This window comes from Strix uralensis, chromosome 3, assembly GCF_047716275.1.
Source record: "Strix uralensis isolate ZFMK-TIS-50842 chromosome 3, bStrUra1, whole genome shotgun sequence".
Classification (NCBI taxonomy): Eukaryota; Metazoa; Chordata; class Aves; order Strigiformes; family Strigidae; genus Strix; species Strix uralensis.
Window position 1 is genome coordinate 916,742 of NC_133974.1, and position 27,205 is coordinate 943,946.

General features: G+C 45.9%; 2 protein-coding genes across 2 annotated transcripts in view; one reads left to right on the forward strand and one right to left on the reverse strand.

Moving 5' to 3' along the window:
* LOC141940407 (uncharacterized) overlaps nt 1–27,205 on the reverse strand; it is a 208,476-nt gene that overhangs the window by 15,127 nt on the left and 166,144 nt on the right. The gene's annotated exons all lie outside the window — the stretch shown is intronic.
* RAB10 (RAB10, member RAS oncogene family) overlaps nt 1–27,205 on the forward strand; it is a 51,468-nt gene that overhangs the window by 9,428 nt on the left and 14,835 nt on the right. Inside the window, exon 2 of the mRNA XM_074861209.1 lies at nt 21,097–21,157. Within this exon, the coding sequence (XP_074717310.1) occupies nt 21,097–21,157 (61 nt within the window). The remainder of the gene's footprint in view (nt 1–21,096; nt 21,158–27,205) is intronic.

Sequence of the window (27,205 nt, forward strand, 5' to 3'; positions counted from 1 at the left end):
GAAGCACAAGCTCTGCGCCCCACAGCCTGCCTTAGGCTCGCTGTTGGTCCTGGGTGCCAGGACAGGACCAGGGTTGGGGGTTTGAATTCCCAGTGCATGTCAGAGCTGCTGCTGGAGCCCATCAGAGCACTACAGGCTGGAGAGATTCCTGCTGGGAGTCTCCTCTTGATCTTCAGAGCATTAGATAATGGCCACCAGCTTCGCAAAGAGCTTCTAAGTAGTTTCCTAAGAGGGAGAAGAAACAACTAATGAAGAAGGATGGTGATGTCTTGCTCAGAGCAAGTTCAGGTGCTCCTCCTCTTGCTTTTGCAGGAGCTTCAGCACTGCTGCCAAACTCCGAGCAGGCACCTCTGCGGTCAGAGTTGCTGTCAGCATTGTGGTTTCTCACCCTGTAACTTACGGTGCTGCTGGTCCGGCTATTGGTAAAGCTCTTATTTAACCTCGGTTCCTTCCGTGTCGATCCTGATGTCATTTTCTAGCATAGTCCCTTTCAATATCGTAGTCAGGCGCTTTGTTGCAGGATAGGTGTGGGATGGAGGGAGCTGGAGCAGGTCCTTAGAGGCGGGACGGCTGCCTGCACGACCACTCCTGGCTCCCTTCAGTGCAAAGGTCTCGGGGGTTATTCCATGAGAATCGAAACCGGGAGTCTCCGTGGTGGCCTTGCAAGTGAGCGCCTGTTCCCATCATCCGGAGGCGTAGCGCCTTCTCCGGAGCTGAGAGTTGGCAAGGTGCTGGCTGGAGGCTTTTTTCTCCTGACAGGTGAGGTGTAGCTAACCTTGTTGCAGCATACAGCAGACTAAAGCATCCAAACGAGTGTTACAGCCTCCAGTGCTGCCTTGGGAGAGGCCAATGTTTTGGGGTAGCAATAACTTCTGATTCTAGGTGTGTCGTGTGACATTCTTCCACTTTTTCCCACCCTTTCAAAGGTACATAATTCTTGTTTCTCAGGCTCTTTTCGATGAGTTCAGTTTGAGTGTTGAGGTATCAGCAATAGCTAAAAAAGGTGATAGAACTTGCTGATAAATGTGATGTTTCTGGGCAATATTGTAGCAGTAGGCCTTTTTTTTTCATCCTTCAAGCTTTTTTCCCTGCTAATTAGCTAGACAGCACTGCCATTCATCTTCTCACTTGCTGGAGAACTTAGAGGTTGGGTAGAAGTATCTGATGTTACAATATTTGATGTCTTCCAAGGGCAGGGAGTTGGAGGAACTGTCACGGTCACGCTGTGCCATACAGCTCGAGGTCTGGAAATGGTCTGACAGATTCCTAGACCTTGCAGTAAACTGGACAGAAGTACCTGCTGCCGTGCTTGGACTCTGTGAAGTCTCTGTGTTTCTTGATGCTGAAGGGTTAATAAATTAATGCTTTTTCTGAAACTTAGGTGTTGGAGTTATATGTATAAGTTGATACTCAGTAACTGAAAACATCCTAAATCATGTGGTGACAGTGCCAGTTAAATCCATATTGAATTGTACTAATGTAGCACAAGCAAGGGAGCTTTGAAGCTGAACATACTGTTTGTAACCCGAGACACAGCACCGTTCCTTGGGGTCTGCGTAGGAAATAATCGGTGTGTCCGTAACCAGCAGTTCTGTACTAAAAATTTTACGCAGGAAGGGCCAGTCACAGCTTATCTCCAGCCCTCTTGCAAGCGGGAATGCTCTCAGGTGGCATCTTGGGCTGCAGTGCTTGGATGCTGTGGTAATGTCAGTGCATGTCTAATGCCAACAGTGGCAAAACCTGCTGCCGTGGCACAGTCTGGGTAGCTTGACTTAGGATACTTTCATAAATAATGGCAATATTTTCTGTTTATACTGGAAGAAGCCTGGTTTTCCAGCAATAAGTAGTCACTTACAAGCACATGTGCTCTTTCCAGTGGGTTGGAGCAGGCAGCTGGTAGACTGTTTCACAGAGAAAACAAAGTCCAAGTGCTGTAACGACCTAGCCCTCATAAAGCTGCACCGACTGAGAAACTTCAGACACAGTGTGAAGCATTTAAAGCATCACAAGCTTTCGCTTCTCAAATATTGACAGTGACCGCATCGCGCAAACAAATATCAAAATCTGTTTGGAAGCAACTGGAGAATCTTTGACTCCTCAGTTTTGCTGTTCGAAGTTTGCAGTCCCTGTGTGGTACCTGTGAGGGTGTTTGAGTGTGTTTTGTGTTTTTCAGCGTGGCTGAAACTAGTGAAATGTAGGTCAGCGGGTTCAGCTGAGGGTGTACGCTCCAGCAGGTTGTCTTGTCTGAAAACGTAAGTGATGGTCTCTCCTTCCTTTCTTCAGTAGTTCCAGCAGTAAAGAGTTTTAATTACTGAAACAAGAAGTAACTGATGTGAGTTTCTGCGCTGCAGTACGACACCATTACGGAAGCTGGGAAGGCAGAGAGCTTCTGGAGCTTCAATTTATAACAGGTTGACTAGCTGAATCTTTTTTAATGACCTCCAAGACACAGTACCTGCCTCTTGGGTAAAGCTAATGCTTTTCCTGAGTCAATCTCAATCCCTTGATTTATGCATTATCTGTTTTGTCAATTTGCTGAGTATAAATTAGTCAGGATAAGTGTTAACTTGAATTTCATTTTTATGTAATTTGAGGACAAAATTACTGTTACAGCAAGTAGTGACAAATTTTCTATTTCATAAATAGAAGCAGTTTATCTGAAAGCAGATTCACATACCGTATTTATTTTCTAGCGAACAAATACAGAGTAAGTAGGCTAAGACATGCATAAAAACTGATTTCATTGGCTGTAATTGGACTTGAACATACTTAGTCCTTATCCTTGGTGGTTTAGAGTAGAATTCCACTGAGCTGTGAATTTGTGTGTGGACTGTTGGCCTTCTGGAATCCAGACCTTTCCCTGCCATGATTTGAGGTGTGGGATCCGATGGGTTTTGCTGACAGAGGGATTCACAGGGGGTTACGGCTGCTTCGTGTGACACCCTCTCTAAAAATACGTGCTGGTAGAGGTGGCTGGCAGAACTCTGCTACCTGCACCAGAAGTTTGAGTATATTAGAAAATGAAAGATACAACGGCAGAGTTAAATCAGCCCTCAAACCTGGAATTAACTGACACTAAGCAGAGATTATTGCTGCATGGGAACAACTCTGCAGTAAGTACTGTTTCTTGCTAGAGCTTCCTTTCCCTTTTTTTTTTTTCCCCCCTTTGCTACCTTATGAATAAAAACCTTATTGTCTCTTTTGTCTTTTGGTATGCATAAAACATCACTAAAATAGTTCCTTTGTTCATTTTCTTTTGTTTTGTTTGTGGGAGCCTTGTGTAAGGTTTAGCTGCCGGAATAACAAAATTATAAAGTTTCTTTTTTCTGGAAGAAGTAACTGCTTGTGCTGAAACTGTGCGTGGTCTCGTAGACCTAAGCAGTGGTGTAGGTGGTGTCAACAGGAAGCTTTAGTTTTCTTTGAGTAGAGATTTTTTTTTTAACATGTAGATATGAGCTGTACTTTCACGTGACTTGTGAAACGCCTTCTCTGAAAGGGATATGGTTAAGTAAAGAGAGATCCTGTGGGACCCTCACTGGTTGATCTGCTTGCTCTCCGTGGCCACTCGGATCCCTCTGGGCAGCATGCTATACTGAGGGCTAACCTGTACTCTTAGACATCAACAAATGTTGCATTAATGCTTAGAAATGAGGTGAAGGCAGCTGGGAGGAGAGGATGAGAAGGCTTTATAACCGGTTCCAGCATGAGAAATGGTTTCTGTCCCTGTGGTATGTTACTTGCACCACAGTGAGACTCTCCGAACCTTCATCTTTGTCTGGGATCTCAATTCTAGTCTGCTTGGTGGGAATGGCACCCAGAACTGGTGTCAGTGGTGCTTCGAACATGTCTGCTGAATTGATGCGTAAGTTAAAAGTGCCGGATTCTTACTGTTGGAAATGGCTGTCACTTGGTATCCAGAACCTAGTGCCTGCATCCATTTTATTGAGAAAAGGTCCTTGGCCTGCTTTTCTCCTGAACTTTGCCCAGGCCCTGATACGGAGAGCGCGAGCTCTCAAATCAACCCCCTGAGATCAAAACCATGCCACGAACGCTTGGCCCATGGGCTGACCTGGGAACTTCCCTTGCCGCCAGCTGCTGTGGCCGTAGCGTGCTGTGCAACGTTTCATACACGGGAGGGTTCGCAGGCATAGCTCTGCCAGGTAGAGCTTGCCCAAAGTCCCCTCCCCTCTTGCTTTGCCAGAGGTACAAACCTGTGTTACTGTTTGGTACAGCCTCAGCCGTCTCCCTTGGTTTAAATCGCCAGTGGTGTGTTTGTTAGTCACCCAAAAGTGTGGCTTGAATTGCTGAGGTATAAATGTGTGTGCTGGTGTCACTCCCTTTGAACACCGAGGAGGACATGATGCCTCACAAGGAAAGGTTCTTAGAAACCAGATCTTTTTGAGCTCTTGTGGATTTAGCTTTAGTTTAAGGCACCTTTCTCTACAGACCTCTAGTCAGGCACCTCTGATGTTTTTAAGCTCATGTATATCTTAGTTCCTCCCTTGGAGGAGTCATTACCTTCACTTTACAAAAAAGTTGTGGTTTGTACTAATCTTTGCAAATCATTGAATCACAGAGTGGTTTGGGTGGGAAGGCACCTTTAAAGATCATTTAGTTCCAACCCCCTGCCATGGGCAGGGCCACCTTCCACTAGCCCAGGTTGCCCAAAGCCCCCTCCAACCTGGCCTTGAACCCTTCCAGGGAGGGGGCAGCCACAGCTTCTCTGGGCAACCTGTGCCAGGGCCTCACCCCCCCCACAGGGAACAATTTCTTCCTTAGATCTAACCTAGATCTCCCCTCTTTCAGTTTAAAACTGTTCCCCCTCATCCTGTCCCTCCCCCCTTTCCTGTAGCCCCTTTCAGTCCTGGGAGGCCGCTCTAAGGTCTCTCTGGAGCCTTCTCTTCTCCAGCTGAACCCCCCAACTCTCTCAGCCTGTCCTCACAGGGGGGTGCTCCAGCCCCCTGAGCATCTTCGTGGCCTCCTCTGGCCCCGCTCGAGCAGGTCTGTGTCCTTCTGCTGTTGGTGCCCCCAGAGCTGGACCCAGCACTGCAGGGGGGTCTCCCGAGAGCGGAGCAGAGGGGGAGAATCCCCCCCCTCGCCCTGCTGCCCACACTGCTCTGAGTGCAGCCCAGCACACGGGTGGCTTTCTGGGCTGCCAGTGCATGTTGCTGGCTCATATCCAGCTTTTCACCACCAGCACCCCTAAGTCCTCTGCAGAGCTGCTCTCGATCCAAGAAAAGTTGGACCAGATGATCCTTGAAGTCCCTTTCAGCCTGGTATTCTGTGATGTGATTCTATGATATGATTCATTCTCTGCCCAGCTTGGGATTGTGCCTGAGATTGCCCTGACCCATGTGCAGAACCTTGCCCTTGGCCTTGTTGAACTCCATGAGGTTGGCACGTCCCACCTCTCCAGCACATGCGTGTCCCTCTGGATGGCACATCCCTTCCCTCCGGTGTGTCACTGCACCACACAGCTTGGTGGTGTTGGGGAACTTGCTGAGGGTGCCTCGATCCCTTAACAAAGATGTTAAACAGCACCAGTGCCAACCCCAACCCCTGAGGCCGCTGCTCATCACTGCTCTCCATTTGGGCATCGAGCTGTTGACCCCAACTCTTTGAGTGTGACCATCCAGCCAATTTCTTATCCACTGAGTGGTCCATCTGTCCAATCAGTGTCTCTTCAATTTGGAGACAAGGATGTCGTGTGGGACAGTGTCAGATGCTTTGCACAAGTCCAGGTAGATGTCATCAGTTGGTCTTCCCTTACCCACCACTGCTGTAACCCCGTCATAGAAGGCCACCAGATTTCAGGCACAATTTGCCCTTAGTGAAGCCATGTTGGCTGTCAGCAATCACCTCCTTATTTTTCATATGTCCTAGCAGAGTTTCCTGGAGGATCTGCTCCATGATCTTGCTGGGCACAGAGGTGACACTGACTGGCCTATAGTTCCCAGGGTCCTCTCTATTTCCCTCTTTAAAAATGGGGGTTACGTTTCCCTTTTTCCAGTCAGTGGGAACTTCACTGGACTGCCACTTCTCAAATATGACGGATAGTGGCTGTGCCACTTCATCTCCCAGTTTCCTCACTGGGTCCCATGGCCTTGTGCACCTTCAGGTTCCTTAGATGGTCTCAGACCTGCTCTTCTCCTACAGTACAGTGGGGGTTCTTCCTTCTCCCAGTCCCCACCTTTGCCTTCTGCCCCTTTGGTGGTGTGGCTGGAGCCCTTGCTGGTGAGGACTGAGGCAAAAAAGTCATTGGGTACCTTGGCCTTCTCCATGTCCTGGGTAACTGGGTCTCCTCTTTCCTTCCAGAGAGGGCCCACATTTTCCTTAGTCTTCCTTTCATCACGGACGTACCTTTTCTTGTTGCCCTTGACGTCCCTGGCCAGATTTAATTCTATCAGGGGTTTGGCCTTCCTAACCTGATCCCTGGCTGCTCAGACAGTTTCTCTGAATTTCTCCCAGGCTCCCTGTCCTTGCTTCCACCCTCTGTAGGCTTCCTTTTTGTGGTCGAGCTTGTCCCAGAGCTCCTTGTTCATCCATGCAGCCTCCTGGAGTTTCTACCTGCCTTTCTCTTTGTGGGGATGCATTGCTCCTAAGCTTGGTGGAGATGATCCTTGAATATCAAGCAGATTTCTTGGGCCCCTCTTCCCTCCAGGGCTTTATCGCACACTACTCTGCCAAGCAGATCCCTGAAGAGGCCAAAGGCTGCTCTCCTGAAGCCCAGGGTAGCGAGCTTTCTGTGTGCCCTCCTTGCTGCCCGAAGGACCTTGAACTTCACTATTTCATGGTCACCTCAGCCAGGGCTTCCCTGGAGCTTCATGTTCCCCACCAGCTGCTCCTTGGTGAGAGCAAGTCCGGTACAGCACCTTCTCCATCACTTGCAGAAGGAAGTCCTCATCAGCGCATTCCAGGATCCTCCTGGACTGCCTATGCCCTGCTGTGCTGTCCCTCCAACAGATATCGAGGTGGCTGAAGTCCCCCATGAGTCCCAGGGCTTGTGCACATGAGGCTGTTCTATCTGTCTGTCGAGGGCCTCATCTGCTCTGTCTTCCTGGTTGGGGGGCCGGTAGCAGACCCCCACTGTAACATCCCCTGTCCCTGCCCTCCCTTTAATCCTGACCCATAAGCTCTTGGTTGGCTCCTCGCCCGTCACCAGGCATGTCTCCCTGCTCTCCAGCTGGGCACTAGACATGGGGGTGACCCTCCGTGCCCCCCCCCCATCTCCCCTGCCTGTCCTTCCTAAAGAGCCTGTATCCTTCCATCCCAACACTCCAGCCACAGGAGCCATCCTTCCTCTGGTGCCAATAAGATCGTAGCCCTGCAGGCGTGCGCCCATCTCCAGCTCCTCGTGTTTATTCCCTGTGCTACATGCATTTGCACAGAGGTGTTTAAATTGAGCCCCGATGAAGCCAGCTTTTACTGGCTGGAATTCCTTTGTGTGCTGCCCCTCAGGTGCTCTACTGCTGCCCTGGGACCCCTCGCCAGGTTCTGGGCATCTCTTGCTGGCACCGGCATCAAATTGGTAGGAGTAGGATGGATGGGGGTTCCCCTCCCCGGGCAACTTTAGTTTAAAGCCCTTTCACCAGCTTGGCAAGCCTGTGGCAGACAGGCGGACCCTGCATCAGCCCAGGTTTCTCAAAGCCAGTCCCAGTCAAAGTAGTCAAACCCCTGGCTGTGGCACCGGTCCCGTAACCATTTGTTGATTCACCAGATCGACTGGCCCTTTCAAACCCCTTCCCTTTGACCGGGAGGATTGATGAAAAAACTACGAGCGCTCCAGAGTCCCTCCCCACTGCTCCCAGGGCTCTGTAATCCTTCTGGGTGCACCTCAGGCAGCTCCTGGGTGTATCCCTGGTGCCCTCGTGAAGCAGCAGCAGCAGATAATAGTGGGTTGTGTGAGGCTCAGCATCTCTCGGTGCCATCCCTGACACGAGCCCCCGGTGAGCAGCACACCCCTCTGGAGCGCGTTGGGTTTGCAAATGGGTGCTGCCATGCCTCTCAGAAGAGTCGCCTGCTACTCTCACCCTTCATTAGTCGATTTTTTGTTTACGGGTCAGTAGTTAGATGTATGTAGTAGCTGCGGTGGGGGAGCTGGAACTCGAGCCGTATGTAGAATTGTTGGTAAGTCGCTGCTGAATGAGGCAGTGCTGTTTTAAAATACCTTCCAAGCGGGTACATGAGGTGGGACCTCAACTACGTCTGTGTGAGGAATGGTACCAGTGCCCTTCTGACCTTCTGATGATTTGGGTTTGCTGTTTTCATTCCGGGTAGGGGGATGAACAGCACTTCACGTTGTAATCGGTCCGTTAAACATCTGAACAATGGCACTTGAGGAGAAGCAGCTTTGTGGAATTCTTGATGTATTGATACTCTTTGCTTCCTTACAGCCTTGTGGCTTCTGAGACCTGAATGTATGGACATAATCTGTATTTTTTTAAAAAAAAGAAGTCTTACTGTTTGTGTTCCAGCTAATATAAAGATTTACGTCTGCAGTTATCCCAGTACATAACAGCAAGGTAATGGACTTCTCTCTATTGGAGGGGAGTAAAGTGGAACAAAAGATCTCAAGGTGTGTTTCTGAAGATGATTAATTTCTAAAATACAGGTGACAAGCATAGTGGAGGAGCACAACCTGGTGCATGGAGAACAGACAATTCACCTCTTGTCTCCTTGTGATTTGATTTTTTTTTTTTTTTAAATACTGCCCCCAAGTGCTCTTAAAGAGTTTCTGGTAGCAATGTTGACTTCTGTGATGATTTACTCCAGAGTTAACGTGTAGGTGTTGCCTTGTGATTTTAATATAAATTTCTGAAGGATGGTTGTTGAGGAGGTTTCAAGTGAGGCTAGTAGTGAGAGAAAAATGTGGGTGCTCTAGAAGGCTGGAGTCTTGGCCTAGATTTAATGTGCCTCCTTGAAACAAATTGGTGCACAAAGGAAGCTTGCATGCTTACAGCTTGTCCGCCGCTTTGAAGGGAAATGGGAACACTTCAAAAAAAAAAAAAAATTCAAGTTAGGGAAGTGTCCTTCACTCTGGCAGTTCTGAATTTTGTAATTCTGAACATTGCTGGTCATCTCTCAGCTGGCTGGTGGCTGCTCGGAAAGCTCGGGCGAGGCAGCTGCGGGCGGGGAGGCAGCAGTGGGGCGTGAGGATCCCCCATCTCTGCAAACGATGAAGATGTGAATGAATTCACAATACGTGGCTTTCCCAGATAAGAGGTCAGGCCGGATAACAATGGCTCTCTATTGTTTGAGGGGGATTAAGCCAGATATTTGGGGGGATATAAACCAGAGTACTGGATTTGTCACCAAAATGAATATTCAGCTGAGTCCCCCGTATCAGTCAGTGTTGATTTGCATAAATCAAATATCCCCGCAACGCTGAGTCTTATTTTTTTGGGATGTGTGACAGCATTTGAAAGCACAACAAATGCAGGCATCTAGAATGGAAGAATGTAGGTCACAGTAAGAAGCTGCTGTCTCACAGGATTGTCATCTGCTTCGTTAAGAATAGATTAATTGGTAGGAGATGATCTGGCAACACTGCTACTGCTAATGTCCTGCGTTCTCCCTTACACTGCCAACTCTGAAATTTATCTGTATTGATACAGTATTAGTGAAACTCAACCTGTAAAGACAGTTTTATAAAGACACTGTAAAATCATACTGAAAAACTCCAGATTCAGGAAAGAGCCATGGGGGTCACTAGAAGGGGCTGATAGGACTTGTTCAGCCTATTGAAAAGGAAATGTGCTTCTTTTTTTAAAAAAAAGATTCTCTAGTTTAGCAAATTTTGTGTTAAAAGCTAAAAGTAAGTGAATTGTTTGGATTTTGAGAATCTACTGCACTCCTAAAAATAGATGCCAGAATTAAATGAACGGTTTATTAAGATACACACCATCACGCTGGCGGATGTCACTGGTTAAGAATCTTTAACTTACCTTTACAGAGAGAGAGAGGTCTGGTCATAAGTACTTTTCTTGATACCCGCTCTACAAAAATACCCATTTTTAGGATACTTTGGGTACGGTGGGTACTTAACAGTTGAAGATACAGCTATTCCCCTGGCAGTTTCTCTGCTTGTTACTAGGCATGCTCCTAAAATACCCCAGTTCTGTGGAGCTGTTGTTGTTGAGGTGGCATGGATGGGGGCTGGTGAGCTCGAGATCAAGGAATGAATGTTTACCCGAGGGCTGGTTCGGGAGGGTACTAAAACAAAGTATGCAAGGGGTTGTTTAGTGAGTGGGTAGAGCGCTTGGGGAAGGTCCTCGGGGAAAGGAGAGGCCTCTCGGTGATAGACTCGGTCTGAGGGTGGGAGGATTGACACCAGTGACTGGGTGTGTGGGAAAGAGGAGCAGGGGAAAAAATGTAACACTAATCACATCATCGTTTGTGGCTGGTGGAGTTAAAGTCATTAAATCACTTGTTTCTATTCCCATTGTCCTCCCACGCCTCACTCAAAACTGGGCTCTCAAACAGGACGCTTGCCTTCGTGGATGTCTTCTCTCACCCAGCTGTGGAACTTTCTTAGTTAATTCTAGTAGGCTAAGTGTACGTTTCCTAAGGGTTTGTGTAAGGTATGTGTTACTTTATTTAGATGCAACTTCTGATGCTCTGTAAATGCTGAATTGTCACGACTTGAAACCCTGCAGAGCTGGAAGAGTGAGTTCTTGTTGCTGCTCTGGTTTTGCTCACTCTGCACTAGGAAAAACTTACTGCAGAGAAGATAAAACACTGAAACAGTTGAATCCATTGAATTTCTGTTTTACTACTGCGTAAATCCATAGTCTGCTCATATCTCGAGTACTTCGTTACGCTTCTCATCGCTGAATGTCAAAAATGATGGAATTAAAGGTTTAGAAGAGGACAGCAAAGACAGCCGAGAGGCCGTTTCAGTGTCACCTGCTCTGTGATTTCTGATGCCCCCCCCATGTTGGTCCTAGGGGGCTGCTGGTGGTTCTCCCTGTAGCCTTTTCCAGGCGGTGGTTCTGGGGGTCCTGCACTGTCTCGGTTCATTTTTGGGGGCCCCTTTGCTCTGAGGCTCTGCTCACTGGTCCTGCCACTGAGCTGCTGTGTCTGAACAAGTTCTATAGGTGCTCCCTAGCCTGCAGTCAGGAGTCCTGAGTCATTGTAACTGTGCAGACAGTAAGAAAACTCTCTCACCTAAGTCTGTATTGTGAGCAATTGCAGTCTTTTTTTTTTTTTTTGGTAGGCATTTATTTTAGGTCTGACCAGTGTGGTGGTAGTTTAAATGAATGGGAATCTGCAACATGGTCTGACGTAACTGCTGAGTGTTGTCTGTCGTCTGCGTGCAATGGGTCCCCCACCTTATTTCTAACTTATTTTGTTTAGCAGCAGTCTGTGTGGAGTTATTCCAGGCTAACAGCAGTCGTCAGGCTCCACTGGTGAGAGAGACCTGTTTGCCACCTCTGCTCTCCATCTGCATCTGACTGTGTTGTCTGATTACGCTGCTTAGCTTAAATTTTTGGAAAGCAACTTATAAGCCTCTTGCTGTGCTAGGATATGCAATTTTGGTTTTGTGGAGAAACTAAAATTACCTCGAGGGCAGAACAATATCTCAGCCACTGACTGATGGTTGCTACCTGGTACAGTTTTCTTCTCCTTTTGTTTTTCCCCTCCCACCCGTTCCCCTCCGTTAAGCAGAACAGGCAGGTTCAGAAACATCTTGCTAGTTTTTGAAAGAAGTTTTACTAATCTATTAATTATTAAATTTATTATTAATTTTATTTCATATAGGTGCCTCACTTTTGCTTTGTCTTACAGCAGTGTTTGCTTGCAGTGGGTAATGTCCCTCAGCTTTTGGAGTTGCCTGCAGGAGTCGGTGCACTTGGAGGTTTTAGTGTGAGGTCAAGAAAAATGAGACAAAAGGAAGAGTCTTGCTGGAGAGTGTAGCTCCCTCCCTGCATCAGGTCTGAGCTCTTCTCTTAGATGTTTTTATGGAAATGAAGGTGATAAAATTGATTTGAGATGTAAGTAACTTGCCCTGGCTTTTGCAAGGGGAGAAGCTGCCACTGGGGTTGCAGTTGTAAATTTACTCACCGGAACTTGCATGTCTGTGTAGAGCTTTGCTTCTGGCCATGCAATTCCTTCCTCTCACCCCACTCTTCCCCAGCTCCCCGCCTGCAGGTGGAGAGCCCAGAATGGGCAAGAACTGGGGTAAAACCTGAGGTACCTGGCTCTGAAATGAGCTGCATAAAGGTAGCCTGGTCCCAAGACCTTGGTAGCCCGCGCGGGCTGTCTGACCCCCTCAGCATCCCGTGGTCGGGCAGCATGGTGGCAGGTGATCCGTGGCTGACTGCGGCTCTCCGGGAGAGCTGTGAGGGGGTTGGTGGGGCTGGGACATGAAGGGGGCCCTGAGGACTTGTGTGATTTTGGCAGAACTTACCACAGAATCATGGAATGGGTTGAGTTGGAAGGGACCTTAAAGTCCATCCAGGCCCCCTGCCATGGGCAGGGACACCTTCCACTAGCCCAGGTTGTCCAAAGCCCCGTCCAACCTGGCCTTGAACCCTGCCAGGGAGGGGGCAGCCACAGCTTCTCTGAACTTGCATTCGGCCATCTTGGTTTTCTCCTTTCCAAAGCAAGAGGGGAGCTGCTGACTTCATGTGGAAGTTTGTGTTACACAACACTATTTTATTTCTTCAAAGAATTCATTACCACACGTTAAGTGTAGAAGAGATAACTACAAGTAGTGATGCAGGTACAGGTATGTATATATGGGAGACTGGGGATGTGTACGCATACACATAAAAGAAAATCAACAGATAAGCATTGATGCGAAGTGAGCTTTCCCCTGAAAGAGGAACACGAGCTGTCTTATTTACTTAGTTACTCTCTTGTTTACTCACAAGATTAAATGTGTTTGAAGGCTGGAGAGGAGGGTAAATTCAGTACTGTGAAACCAAGAGGTGTGGAGCTACCACAACAGCTGTGCATCCTACAAAGCCACGAGCAAAATTCGTATTGCCTGCTAGGTTGAAACTAAGAGTGCTGTGTGTGCATCTTGTCAGACCCTAAAGCGCCAATGGGCTGCTCGTTTTAATTTGATTGCTTGTTTTTTGTGGCTGGTCACCCTGCCTTTCCCTCCTCCCAGGCAGCTGACCGTGCCGCACGTGATCAGGGCTAAAGACAAGGGAGAGTTCAAATGCAATGTAATCCCTCGCTCCGGATGAATAAATGTCTTGTTAGAGAAAGTAGTTCTGACCTAAAGTATCGGTTCCTTACCTGGATCTACAATTTCTCAGTACTGCTTAAAAGAAGCCAAGTAGTCCAGGTTTTCAGGTTTCCTCGTCGTCTCGGTCTCTCTGATAATCTCATTCACACTTGCTTCAGCAAGCAAAAGTTTGAGACTTTGTCTAGTGACTCTTTTTTATTTTATTGCAATTTTCTCCTGAGAAAGCAGGCTTCACAAAGAATTAATAACCACAGAGATCCACCTGTTAGTTAGAGGTTCATGCGAGATGTAAGCCACAAGCAATAGGGAGGATAATGTGGGTTCCAGCTCCTTTTAGAGACCGGTTATTAAGAGCTTTTCTCTCCTCTGTAGCTAAATGACGTGCGTTTTGCCAAAGGTAGCAAATCTGTATTTCATAAAGAATTGCCATGACTGTAGAGGCTTGTCCCAGCTAGCCTAAAGTTTCCTCCTGTTCCTTACCACGTCAGCTGAATTTTGCTCTCTCTGATAAAACTTATACTTTCACACAAACTCTTGCCAAAGGACAAGTCTGTGAACAGCTTGAGTTTCTCTTCCAGCACAGTCTGAATGGTGCTTAGTTTGCAGACTTGCAAAGTATTCCTAAGTCCTCTGATCAAGAAGCTGTGAGTCTTACAAGTGGCACTTTGTGAAGGAACCTTATTCCTTTCTGATCTCTCGCGGACAAGTGAAAGGAGACGTCCCGGGGAGCTGCAGAGAGCTGCCACCACGGGCCCTGCGGCTGCCTCCCCGCAGCCCTTGCTGAGAGTAACGACCCGGGAGCAGCCCAGCTGCAGGTGAGGCCAGACTGCCTGTGAAAAAGCACTCCTTGGATTTCATAGAATCACAGGATGGTTTGGGTGGAAGGGACCTCAAAGCCCATCCAGTGCCACCCCCCTGCCCTGGGCAGGGCCACCTTCCACTAGCCCAGGTTGCCCAAAGCCCCGTCCAACCTGGCCTTGAACTCTTCCAGGGAAGGGGCAGCCACAGCTTCTCTGGGCAACCTGTGCCAGGGCCTCACCCCCCTCACAGGGAAGAATTTCTTCCTTAGATCTCATCTAAATCTCCCCTCTTCTAGTTCAAAACCATCACCCCTTCTCCTGTCACTACAGGCCATGCTAAAAAGTTTGGCCCCATCTTTCTTCTAAGCCCCTTTCAAGTCCTGAAAGGCTGCAATAGCTGTTTCCTTCTGAGGAATGAGAATGGAGGTTATTACTGGATAATCCAATCTGTAAACTTGTCAGCTATAAATGAACTGCTTTTAAGAAGTCACTGCAGTATCAAAACAGAGTTCAATTTAAGTTTTGTGAAGAGGAAAGTTTGGGGTGTTTTGTGGGTGTTTTTTACTGTTTGGGGTTTTTTTTGGGGTATTTTTTTTAAGATGAGGAGTTAAGGTTCTTTAAAACAGATTTGTGTATGTTTGAGTAATCTGTGTGTACTTGCCCAGGTCTCCTTAGAGCCGGAATCAAGGGGTTGCCAGCATGCCTAGGCACAAAGTGATCACCTGCCCTGGGGTTTGCTACTGCTCCTCTGAACTAAACGCTCCTGTCTCAACCTTGTGCTTTGAGCACCTTTCACACCAAGTGCGAAGCATTGTCTCAGCAAAGTCCTGGGTCCCAGTAGTGGGTACAACACTGGGAAAACCCAGCGTTGAGACTTTGTTCTGTGCTGAAGGTGTGAAAAAGGCCGAGAAACTTGAGAAATCTGGTTCGTATAAAGCCTCTGAAAAGTAGCGTTGGCACTTAGTGTTGAGTGTGGTTGGGAATGTTGTATATTCGTGCTGTGCAGGTATGAATACCTTGTAGAATAAATATTTTGAAAGACTAAGTAGTAACTGAGATCACTAAGAGCTTAATTAAAACCAGATCTCTCATCTCTTGCCTGATATGCTTGTGTTGGGCTTTCTTTGGAAGGAGAAAGTATATTTACATCTGAAGCTTTCTTGCAAAATATTTGATCTAAACTCCTTCACTGATAACAAATGTCAATGTCTGCATATTCTTAGTAAAACAACAGTATTAAAGCTTGTTTGCAAGGCTTGGGTTGACTTTGGAGAGTTTATAGTTCTGGACTTGATATATTTTGAAATCTTGTTACTGGGAGGGCTTAGAGGAATCAACTTTTTATTAGTGTTATGCTGTAGACGTTAATAAATGTTATAAAGCAGTATCTGGCTTAGGAGCTTGTTTTAGAAGTCATCTTCTGCATTAAGGTGTTAAGCTTAAAGACTAACAATATAACAAATTTCTGTCAAGAATTGTGGGATCTCATGATCAAATACTTCTGTGTAAAAAGACTAGACAAAGCTCTGCAAAGGTTTCTGCCCCAAAGTTAATTTTTTTTCTTTTTAAAAGCTTCCAGACCTAGTTATTGCTGTATTTTCCTGCTGTTGGTAAGTTTTCTTTTACTGCATTTTTGCTTCTTAAATATAGACATTTGAGGGCTTTTATTGGGCCCTACTATAAGCTGTAAACATACCTGAAGGTTACAGATTTTCTCTGTGCTTCTGTGACGGTGGTGGTGTGTGAACTTAGAGGTACGTTAGGGTTTCTCGTACTGATGTGCCGTACGTCAGGACGCTGCGTTCCTTCTTCCTCTGTGAGTTGGGAAGTTGCTCATTCAAAGAGAGCAGACTTCCTTCTGCCTGCTCAGTCGTTTTCTTCGCCTAACGCTGGAGTTTCTAAACAGGGAGGCAGTAAAGATAAGATTGATTCCTTTTGTGGCTATTAAAGCGCTTGCAAGAGCTCCACCTTGCTTTGGCTGTTTGAAGTGGCTTAGTGGGGGGGTTGAAGTGCACCCCCAAACCCTCGGAGACCGCGCAGCGGCGTGGGCTGAGACCCTTCCCTTCTGTGGGGTTGCTGACGCTGGTGCAGTCGAAAGCTGCTGGCCGGGTGGCTCCAGGGCTCATCAGAAAATCTGAATGTGGCCTCAGTTCTTGCCTCTTAATTCGGGTGTTGATCGCTGCAATTTAAATACACTGTTAAGAATACTTGCTGTTGCCAGAGCCTGTAGCACAAAGGGGGGGGCAGCTTGAAGGCGCGAGACTCGAGTCTGAATTTGTGCACGTTGGCTTTTCTTTCCCGAGTTGAAAACACACAGTTCTATTAAAGTATATCTGCAAGGCAACGACTAACAAATGAAACACAAAATGCCCTTATTTATATGCTGCTTACAGTCTGCACTTGATGGGGATTTGACGTGCAGGTTGACTGTCCTCGCGCTGCAGCGTTGCCTCTCTCTTGCCCTACATCCCGCTTCCTACCACCCAGTGTCCTCACCGAGCTCAATGGGGTCTTTGTTTGGGAAGAATGCAAACAAAATTCGTGCTGTCTGAAAAGGGCTAGCTCATCATTTGTAGCTCTGAAATGGACTGGAAAATAACTTTTTCTCCCTCCCTTTTGTACTGATGGCATTCTTGTCTTTCACTTTCGGAGAACAGTTGGTTTGTGATTTAGCAACAGAAGAGTGATCTTTACAAAGCCTTGGCAGGGGCTTGGGAGAAGGTGTAAAGTGATACATAGCTGTCCGGATGCTGTGATTATGGCTTTAAAACACGCTGTTCTGCTGACGCAAGTCCAGGGTCTTCGTTAACATCTTTCATCTGAGAGCAATGGAAACGCAGAACCGTTGAGCAAATAGTTCTGTGTTCACCCAGACATTCAGATATTTAAACTTACACAAATAAAGCTGCAATACGTTGTCGGGAGTCGTTGACAATAACCTCTGCTGATGTAGGGACAGAAGAGCTTCACTTCAGTGTCCTGATGCACAGGTCTGACCTCCCGGCTTCCAAAACTCCTCTTGGTCTGCCTGTTTACAGTGACTAGGCAGAAATGACTTCCAGTAGTTGTGTAAGGGCAGAGCTTGTTCGCACATACCATGAGATCAACTGCTGGTACTTCTTAAACCTTGATACTCAAAGGCTGGTGACCTAAAGAATCCATAAACAGCCTTTAAAAAACAGTCTTTTTTAAAGCCATGAGTTCAGTTTTTGGTCAGATCTGGGCCCGGATATTTCTATAAGCAACTGGTAGAAGACTTGAAGTTGGGAGCAAACCTAGAATTGAGCCAGAAACCTGGGATGATCTGCCTGTAAGGAGACCTCGTTGTGAAACTGCGTGAGCTGTACTGGAGAGTAACAAACACTTCCAAATTTTTATTTGAAAGTATGGGGTTATAAGTGTTTCATAGGCTGGCAGTATACTTCCAGGTTTTTCTGTGAATTCCAGTTTGCCCTGTTGAAGTTGATGAATATCTTACTGACACTTAATGAGGGAGTAATTTCATGCTCATCTTTAATTAATTAGTTTTGTCATTATCTCTTGTGATAGCAGTATGTCTGTTCTGCATGCCATTCGATTTTTATTCCCGTTACCCTCTTAAACTCTTTCTTGAACTTAGTGTTACTGGAAGCTCCCCATAGCTGTGATCTCTTCTCCCCGAAGCCTTTGTGTTTCTGCAGTATAATGTCACCAGCGGCTTCTTTGGAAAGACCTCGAAGGGAGCGGGCATTATAGTGATGCAGAAATCTATTTTTTCCAGTCTGTTAAAACTACTTTGAAAGTATTTGGAGACAAATAGTCATTCCTATTTATAACAATCTTTCTGTTATGAAGGCTGAACTAGTATTATATTGTAATTGGAATGGAAGCTGAGTATAACATGGGATTAGAGATTTATTTTATCCCCAAATACTAGAGTTAGCCAAATCCCTCTCAGTGCAGAGAAGAGTTAATGTCCTTGGCTGGCTTAATAGCTTACTTTAAGGCATAAGAAGTGGCTGTCAAACATCCTGCTTTATCTGGGCAGAACCTAAAAGTAAGTGTCAGTGTATAAAATACTTCTATGTATGATCTTTCGGTAAATGCTGTGTTGTTTGTTCGGTAGCATTGCTGTGGAGCACTACATCATAGCAAACAACTTGGTTAAATGCTTTTAACTTGGTTAAATGCTGCAAAATGTGGGGATAGTTAAGTGTATTTGGGGCAGTTCTGTGTGTTGGCTATTAATCATTCAGGTTTATTTGTCAAACCACATCCATACAACACTAGCTATACTGAGTCATAAATCTGACGTAACATGAATGATGAAATGCTGCTTTGGCTAATTGGAAGAAAATGGAGCATTGACCTGAAACGAAGGTCTGAAGGTCCCAAGCTGACGTCTTAGAATTAGTGGACAACCTTGGCCTTTAGTCACTGTACTGCTTTAAATCCTTAGAAATGGGGAGTTTTGCCCCTTCACACTCCAACTCGTGTTTATGAAGTACTTGGTAACTGCGAGCGGCTCGGTGAGGAGGTGCAGTTGGTGATCATTTCAGGGTTATTCCCTGTTTTCCTTTCTGGCTGCATACGTGGTGGGTGTCCACCTAGCAAGTGCCGTCCCCGCTCCTGCCCCTGCACTACACAGGCCTGTGGGGAGGGGGATTCTCCCCCCACCCACCCTCTAAAATTGTGTAGTCTTTCCCAGAGAGGCTCTGGTATCCTGATTTACTAACTTTTAATGTTAAAATCAAGTAGTGTGTGCACTATATAGAGCTAAAAGGAGTTGGACTTGGTGGGGTTTGAAGCTGCCTTCCAAGGCAGACTTCTTGCATAATAGTGTGTTTCATAAATTCTATTTAATCTTACTTGGTATAAAATGACCTTGTAGATTTAGGAGGGAAGTGTGTGATTGCAGCTGCTGCCTTTTAAAAACTCTAAATATAAACAGATTTTTAGAAAGCATGAAAAATGATCAGCAGTGTTTTCTCTGGTTTGAATTGAAAGTCAGGACTCTGGCATCTGATGACGGTCAGAGCAGTTTGAGAAGATGGCTTGTAGTGTTCCTGCTCCACTGATGTAGTCTGTGCTGGTAATTCTTGTGGGCAGTTTTGGAGAAGAGAAGGTTGGAACAAGACATGGTCCTCGAGCCTCTTCGGCTGTGGAGGACCTGGTGGGGGAGATCCTCATCCTGGCCTGTCTTGCTCGGCATACGTTTTGCTCTGAGCCCATCTCTTCTGAGAAAGAATGAGTAGTTTGTACATGTTGCACAAACGAGGTTTCACCAAGGTCTTACACAACGGTGTTCGCATTTCCCTGCTTCGGATGGAAATTTCTCACCGGGTGCCTGCAAGATTGTATTTGCTTATTCTAGGGTTGCCTCTCCATCAGATCATAGTTTCGGGTTGAGCCAGCGCTTAGGGATATGGTGGAGTTGAGAACAGTCAGTGTGAGGTTAATGGCTGGACTGGAGGATCTTCAAGGTCCTTTCCAACTTAGGTGATTCTGTGATAGTTACTCCATGAAAGTAAAATGGTAATCTCTCAACCTTCGGTCTTTCTTCTTTGTCATCTGACAGCTGCTGGTTGGCAGAAGAAATTCTTGGCTAGCAGGCACGTAATGTTGCATTTTGTACTGCTGACACCTGTCCCTTGTGTTTGTTCTGTCTTCAAGTTTATCAGTTTCTTATTTTAATCGTCCTTTGTACAGTGCCTCTCACTTTTGTAAGCAGTAGACTTCAAATAGGACAATTTATTATACCAGAATTAACAATGAAGATATTAAATACTGGTTGCAGCATTGATCTCCGCCAACGATTTGTCTTCAGTTTGATATTTTCATCTTGCCTAAGTCTTGTCAGGACAGCTCTCCTTCATCTCCTCAGTCCTTGCAAATCCCGTGGGTAACTCACTTCCTTGTGATACCATTTCAGCTTTGCCGCTAGTTAACATGTGAATTATTTTGTGTTAGTTGGCATGAAAAGGAAAAAAACCTTACTCGTACTCTGTCAAGATGGTCTGTGCTTACTCCGAGTGTTGAGAGTCGTGGTTATGCACAAAAAGTCAGTCAGATCCTGACTTTGCTTGTACAGAGACTGGAGCAGGGATGGACCTGGATGAAGAGACGTGGTGATTGAGTGCCAGCTTAGCTGATAACTTGCCTTTTATTGCTGGTTGAAAGCTTCATGTTGCTTAAACCCTTCTGCTTACGTTGATGGAGCTTGAGGTTGGTGCTCCCGAAGCCACGCACGTGTGTGTTCAGCTCGAGAGACAATTCAGGGCTTCTGCAGCTTGTTCCAATGGTGTAAAAAGCAAGATGACTGGTTTTAGTAGTCTGGAGTCATGTCACATGCTCTGACCGCTTTGAGTTATGTTAAACAGGTAATAAACATTAAGATTTCTTTAGTTAATGGTGTTCTGACAGGTAGATTACTTGAGCAGAATTAATGGAAAGGAGGACCTTGGGGAAAAGAGGTGGAGTTTTTTTCAGAGGTTTCTGAAGTGGTAGTATCACAAGAATTAGGTCTAAGAGTAAAAAAATAAAGAAAAATTCACCTCAATATTTCACATAATTTTTCAGCATATGCCAAATACTGTGGTTTAATAATTTTGGGGGAAAGAATCTTTTTTTAAAAAACAACCATAAAACAAACAAACAAAAAAAATAAAACAAACAAAAAACCAAAACAAAAACCCCAAACAAACAAAAAACCCAAAACAACCAAAAAAAACCCAAACAAAAAACCAATAAGAAGAAATCTTGCTGTGTTGTTTAGGATGTTTAAATTTATACCCAAACTCCCAAATTTCTTCTTTTTGGAAGTTCTACAGAAAAATTGCAAAAACCTGATATTTTTCGTTCTTAAAAATAAACAAGAAACATTTAAAAGCTTTTCCAAGCCAGATCACCGTAACTTTGTCAGCCGAAGGGGGACCCTCTGAGGCCCTGTCTGCGCTGGCCGGTGCGTTCCTCGCCTTCCGGCTGACCCGCACATCCGTGGTGTACCCGACAATTCCCTAAAAGAAGAAAAAAGCTGTTGTCTGGAGCAGATGAGTTGATGTGGAATTGCTTTTGTGTAGGTAAATACTAATTAGTTATTTATGTGTTTGTTTATTTCAGGGATAGACTTCAAGATTAAAACTGTTGAATTACAAGGAAAGAAGATCAAGCTACAGATATGGTGAGTAATAGACCCAAGAAGCTACGGGGTGGCATCCTTCTGGGTGGCTTCTTCCAGAAGCAGGTCTTCCTGAGAAGAGTTTGCTCTTCCTGAGATTATTCAGGTATCTAATTTTGTAACTGTGTGTTGTATTTTCCATAGTGCTAAAGCTCAGTGTTATCTCCCTAAACATTTTTTAAGAAAAGGGGAAGAGATCTGCGTGATGTTTGTAACCACTGTTCCTGCCTGCTCCCTCGGACAGGCTGCTGGCAGATCTCCTGTTTGGGAGGACAGGATCCTTGCAGTCTGTGATTTAGTGGGAAGTGCTTTAAAACTGGAATTTTTTAATTATGAGTTGCCTCGAATCTATGACTATAAATTCACTAGTAGCCTTGCTTTGTGTCAGCAAGAAAGTGTAATCCACGTCTCCACTTATTTTATATTTTTCTGTGGTAAGCTGGAGAGTTTCTCAGCTGGCTGAAAACATGGCTGCTTCTATGTAGGGAAGCCTAACATGAGGCAGAACTTGAACTCTTTCTTTTAACTTGTTACCTAACTAGAGATTTTTCTTGTGTTTTAATAGTCCTGTAATAACTCAAGTCAGGAAAGCTAATGGCTTTTCCTAGCCTGTATGTTTTAGGCTCCCTCCTCAACCGTGTACGACTATTGCTGGTGCATTCTCCAGCTTTACCAAGAGTCCAAAACTTGCATTTGTTGAGACCTTCAATTTTCCCATTTTGTCGCCCACTAATAAAAATCTTTTATGACTTGATAACATTGACGTTTGTAGATGCTGATGGATGGGTTCCAGTTAGGAGGCACTGATCTCTCTCTGTCTGGGGGTAGGACCGGCTGAACGATTATCCTTCCTAACGAGTGTGTTCTGAATCCTCCTCGTTACCAGCATGCTGAGCGTGCACCTTGTCTCCTAGTTGTTTCTCTCATCCCCATCCCACGAGCACCTCCTTCGCAGAAGTTGGCCAGCTTAGTTGTTTTGTTTTGTGCCCTGCAAGGGAAGGAGCTGTCGAAGGCGATGGTGTTGTATAAACTGCGTAGCCGGTCGATAAGGAAGCGCTTGGATGATGAAGCAGCTCAGCGTGCTGGAGTGCGTCGGCGTGGAGCCGTCTGGGTCAGGGCAGGGTTTTAGCTGGAGCTGCCTGAGGAAGGATGGGTAGAGATCAACTGGGAACCGAAAGCAGAGCGGCGGGAAGGAAGGAACCGAGAGCAGGAGCTGAAGAGGCATTTGGGGGTGATGCAGCTTCATTGATTGACTCGCTGGGCAGCTCTTGCTGTAGGAGTTCACCAGACTGTTAACAGCCAGCTTTTCAACCCAGAGCAAACCATAACTTATAACAAACATTTTGTCGTATTTTTCACCCCAACAGGGCAGGTGCTGGGAACTACCGTGGGATGGAAAGGTAGAACAAAACACTGGAATGACTTAAAGGAAGCGTTAGATTAAATTTAGGAAAAAAAGTCATTGTGAAATGTAAAAACAAAAATATGGAATACTTGAGGATGTTTAATGTGTATGCAGATGAAGAAGCCAAGCCATAATGAAGCTGTAAGCGTTGTGGGTTTTAGTGGCTTAGGGGAATGAAGAGGGGTTTGAGTGAGCCGAGTTCTATGAAACTGCAACTTTTAAACATTGCAAAGTTGGGAGGTCGTTGTCTGAATCTGCTTCTTGTTCTTGCCAGTTTAAAATTGACATTTGAAATGAAACTTGGAAAGCAGAAAATGAAATTCCTATGGCATGCACTTTTGATGGAAAAAAAAATTAAAAAATCTAGGCTTTGTAGTTTCCAACTTTTCCTGTACAAGGAGTTTTGCCCAGCGGTGGTTTGGTGGCTAGAACAGTAGTGCCTTTTGGTGAAGATACTTTGTGCAGCACATCTATATTTAACCACCGCTTCCTGTAGTTAAACTCGCCCTGTACTTCTAGGAGTTGTGTAACAGATTTCCAGAATTACACTTCGCTCCCGCTGCAGCAGTTTTGTGAGCAAGGGATGTGTTTAGTGGAACATTTCCTGTGTCAACCCAAGGCTGTTCTTGCAGCTTTTCTTGCATCCAGAGCATGGGTTGTGCTTTTATAACTGAAGTAGGCCCAGGAGCCAATGTAGCTGAATCAGCAAAATGTCTTTGGAGTCGTCGGTAGCATTTCCACAGGGACACGGCTCGGTGCTTGATTAACCTCAGCAGAAGGTAACAAAGGGCTGATGGGGACGAGAAAACGGACTTTTGGTTGGGACAGGAGATGAGACCCTTGGCACTTGGCTGCTTTCAGTTAGTATTGCATTGCAGGCATGCCTGTATCCACACACAGGATTTAGAGGAGGAATGATGGATATTTCATTTGTGGGATTCCCCCTACATCAGAAAACGATTGTCCCGTTCGTGAGACTGCCTGCCAGCTCGCCCTTTCTCGTACGCGCATCTGCGCTGCTGCTGGTCGCTTACAGAGACGGGATGAGTCCAGCCGTGGCTTTCCAAAGTGCCACCATGCCTTTTGTAACGCTATTTTCTTGCTTCCTTACAGGCCCTTTTATTGTTAGAAGCAAAGGCAATTTTGTCCTGTCATTGTTGCTGTTATCATCATCATCACTATTATTATCGGTGCTTATTCAGATTGAAACCTCTTTTTTTTTTTCAGAATAGTGACATTCAGCTGTTTATGAAATGACAGATGGTGACAGAATTTTTTACCTTGAACACCTTCCTACGTGTTAGCCATTTCCCAAATATGACAGACTTTCTTCACCTGGAGTTGCTCAGTGTTTGTGAGGGAGCTGTGCTCAGTGAGCCATCACTGGTGAAAGTGGTGGCTGAGCAAACCTGTCACTTAGAGAATAAGCTTTCTCCAACAGTGGGAGCGATGAAGTATTTGATTATGTAGCATTCATTTACATAGGTGAAAAGGGTATTTCTTTTCACATACAACAAGAGAAATAAACTGTTCCTCAGTTTAAAATTACTGTATTGATCTGGCTCTCGCTGATCCATACAGTCCTCCATTACCCACATACTAAATCTTGCTTAGACTGTTGTCCTGGTACAGGAGTTGCTCTCTGGCTGCCTGCAAAGCTGGGTCGCTGTGTTTCACTGTGGCTGGTACTGGCTTTTGTACTCCTTGGGGGGGGGGCTGCAGTCTCAAGGGACAAATAGTTTTACAGAAAACAGATAAAACCAGCACTTTCTGGTATAGCTCTGCTCCTTTGCTACACAGCGAGATAGCTACCTGCTTCTCTTCCTGGGTGTGGAAAATGAGCAGACGTGGCAGTAGCGCAGTCATGCCTTGACCTCTGAAATATATATAGAGAGAGAGTAGAGCAAGAATACAAAGGTCAAGCAGAGTTAAACCTTGCCAGAGGCGATAAGCAACTTGATACTTCATAGCTATTAAAAAGTGGGGTTACTGGTCAGTAAGGATCAAGCCAGGATTAAAGCATTTTCATATTGCTCCAAATGTGAATGTGACTGTTGCCAAAATGACATTGAGATGGGGAGAGAGGAGGTTGGGACAACAGGAAGAGGAGGCTGGTGGGACCAGGTGGCAAGCGGGACCGTGTCTGCGTGCAGGGAGGTTCTGGAGGAGCCCAGCACCGTGCCTGGGCTGCCAGCAGGGAGCAGGATGGGACACGGCTCTCGGGACTGGCCTTTGGGCTTCAGGGCAGACCCATCGGGAGGACCACTGGTATGTGAAATTCGGGGTGGAAGCACCTGGAAGAGTCAAGTGTCTTGGTTAGGTGATTGTACTCCGTGACTGTTTAGAAAAAGATGTGACAGTGTGTGATACGATGCCGTGTGGGAAGCCACCAGTGGTGGGCTTAGTACAGGGGTTGGGAGAAAGGAATTGGAGTAAAGGTGTGGGAGTGGAAATGCTTATGAAGGGTGGGGCCTGGGAGGGTTGACACTGATGAATGTGATTAATACAGTAATGCTCGCAGTACAGAGAAGGGAGGGAGAATAAAAGAACCAAAATGAGAGGTTACTGCTCCAGGAAAAGACGGTGTTACCATTGCGAAAGCGATGAAACTCTTTAGAGGAATAGAGTGGTAGAGCTAAAAATTCAGCTCTGAGGAGTGAATACCATAATGCTCCGGGAACTCAGGTAAAATTGCTTTGAAATGGAAACCAAAAGGCTTAGGCGTCCTGTAATTCACCAAACTTACTAGCTCAGTGTAGCAATTGAAAAATTAAATGTGATTTTTCTGATACCGTGGGTGCGATCGTTTCCAGTGGGCAGGGAAGTGTCACAGCCCAACATAATACACAACTTTGATTAGCAGGCCTAACATAATATACAATTTTGATTAGCAGGCCTTAGAAAGAAAGAGGCAAGTAGGATGATCGAAGGGATGTAATAACTATTTTAGGAAGAACAGCTGGAAAGATTGGGATTCTTCAGGATATCAGAGAAGTGATCAAAGCGCATTTTTAAAATCATGACTATACTGGAAAAGGTAGGTAGAGACTGATGTAACTCATTGCCTTTTCCAATACCAGAGCATTAGTTCTGGCCTAAGGCTCGAAGGTGGCATGTGCAAAACACAAGGAAACAAAGTTAAGCTGTGAAACTCCTCATCACAAGATGTTGTGGTAGCTGCAGGTGTACGTGGGATTTCACAAGGGGATGGTCTGGTTTGGACTGTCACATAGATGGATCTCGGGCTCCAGAAGTCCTTGAACTCCACAGAAGTGAAAGCTTGAAAACCTCTGGCCTGACAAGTGCGGCTCTTACACGCTTGTGAGAGTGCACAGAAGTCAGGTCTAGGTTTTTCATCCTGGTGAAACGAAGGCTGAAAGGAGATGTTACTGTCATCTAAAACATACATCTAAAAAATAGCAGACAGGGAGGAGGAGGAAGGACTTTATAAGCTCAAGGACAGTGGAAATCAAAGTTGCTGGAAATCCAGCAGCAGGAGCGGGAGACTGGGAGAAGCTCTAGTTCAGCGTAATGTAAATGAAATAAAGGGGAATGCGGAAGGAAAAAAACCCAGATCGGCCAGGTAGAACTTGGCATGATGTATCCTGTTCTGCTATTGCAGAACTTACCTCAGGAGCCCTCTTTCCATTTATTCAAGAATATTCTGTGAAAAATGGTTGCAGAAAATACAGCCACTTTCTGGTCTCTCCATTCACAGACTCCACGGTCTGGGGAGACAACGAGGAACTGGAGGAGATGATCCTGAGGTGGAATTACAGGATGTTGATGTTGGGAGAGTGAATCCAAAACAAAAAACCCCCGAAGATGTTTATGCTGACTGTGGGATGCTGGAGGGGTGGGGTAGGGCCAAAAGCTGTTGAAGAAATTACTGCAGTAATTAGGAACAGGTTTGTAGGGATTATCAACAGACTGGGGTTATGGGAGCAGTGGTGAGTGCTCAGCCTTTTCCAGAGGTCCTTATTTGCCTTTTCAAGTCAGAGTAGTAATCCCAAGCTTCATTAAACAGCCACATGGTGTATACACATCTAGTCTTAAACTAGTCTTAAGCTGATCTTAAGGAGTAACCACAAGAGATGGGTAGAGCTGTATGAAGAGTTAGTTCTGCAGGGGTTCATGGGGGACTAACAGTTGTTGATTCCTCACTTGCGAATTTTCTATTTGCCAGTTTTCATGCGGATTCCTGGCGTGGTGTCGGTGGGCAGTGTGTGTTGTCAAGCCAGACCGAGGAACTCAGAGATGAGGTGAAGGACAGTAGGTGTAAGTTAGCAAAGTGCTTGTTCTTCTTGTGCCTGGACAGGCTTGTTGCAAGACGGTGACTTGCGTCGTTAAGGCCAGAAAGGTGAGATCTAAAAGGCTACGCATCCTGGAGAGCTTCCGGAGCTGGGCAGGACAAATGATCCCTTTCTCTTTGGTGTTGTATGAAACAGTCATACCTGACAGTGTTGGATTAGTATGGAAGCAGTACAATGACAAAATTGCTTCTGTAGCAAACTGAAAAACACTTAACGATTCGAAGGCATCTAAATTTTTTCTTTTTTTCCTACTTAGCTGCTACGCTGACCCTCCTGTCTTTACATAAAATTTGTATGTCAGCCTATTTTCCTACAGTCTGCTTGACTGATTCC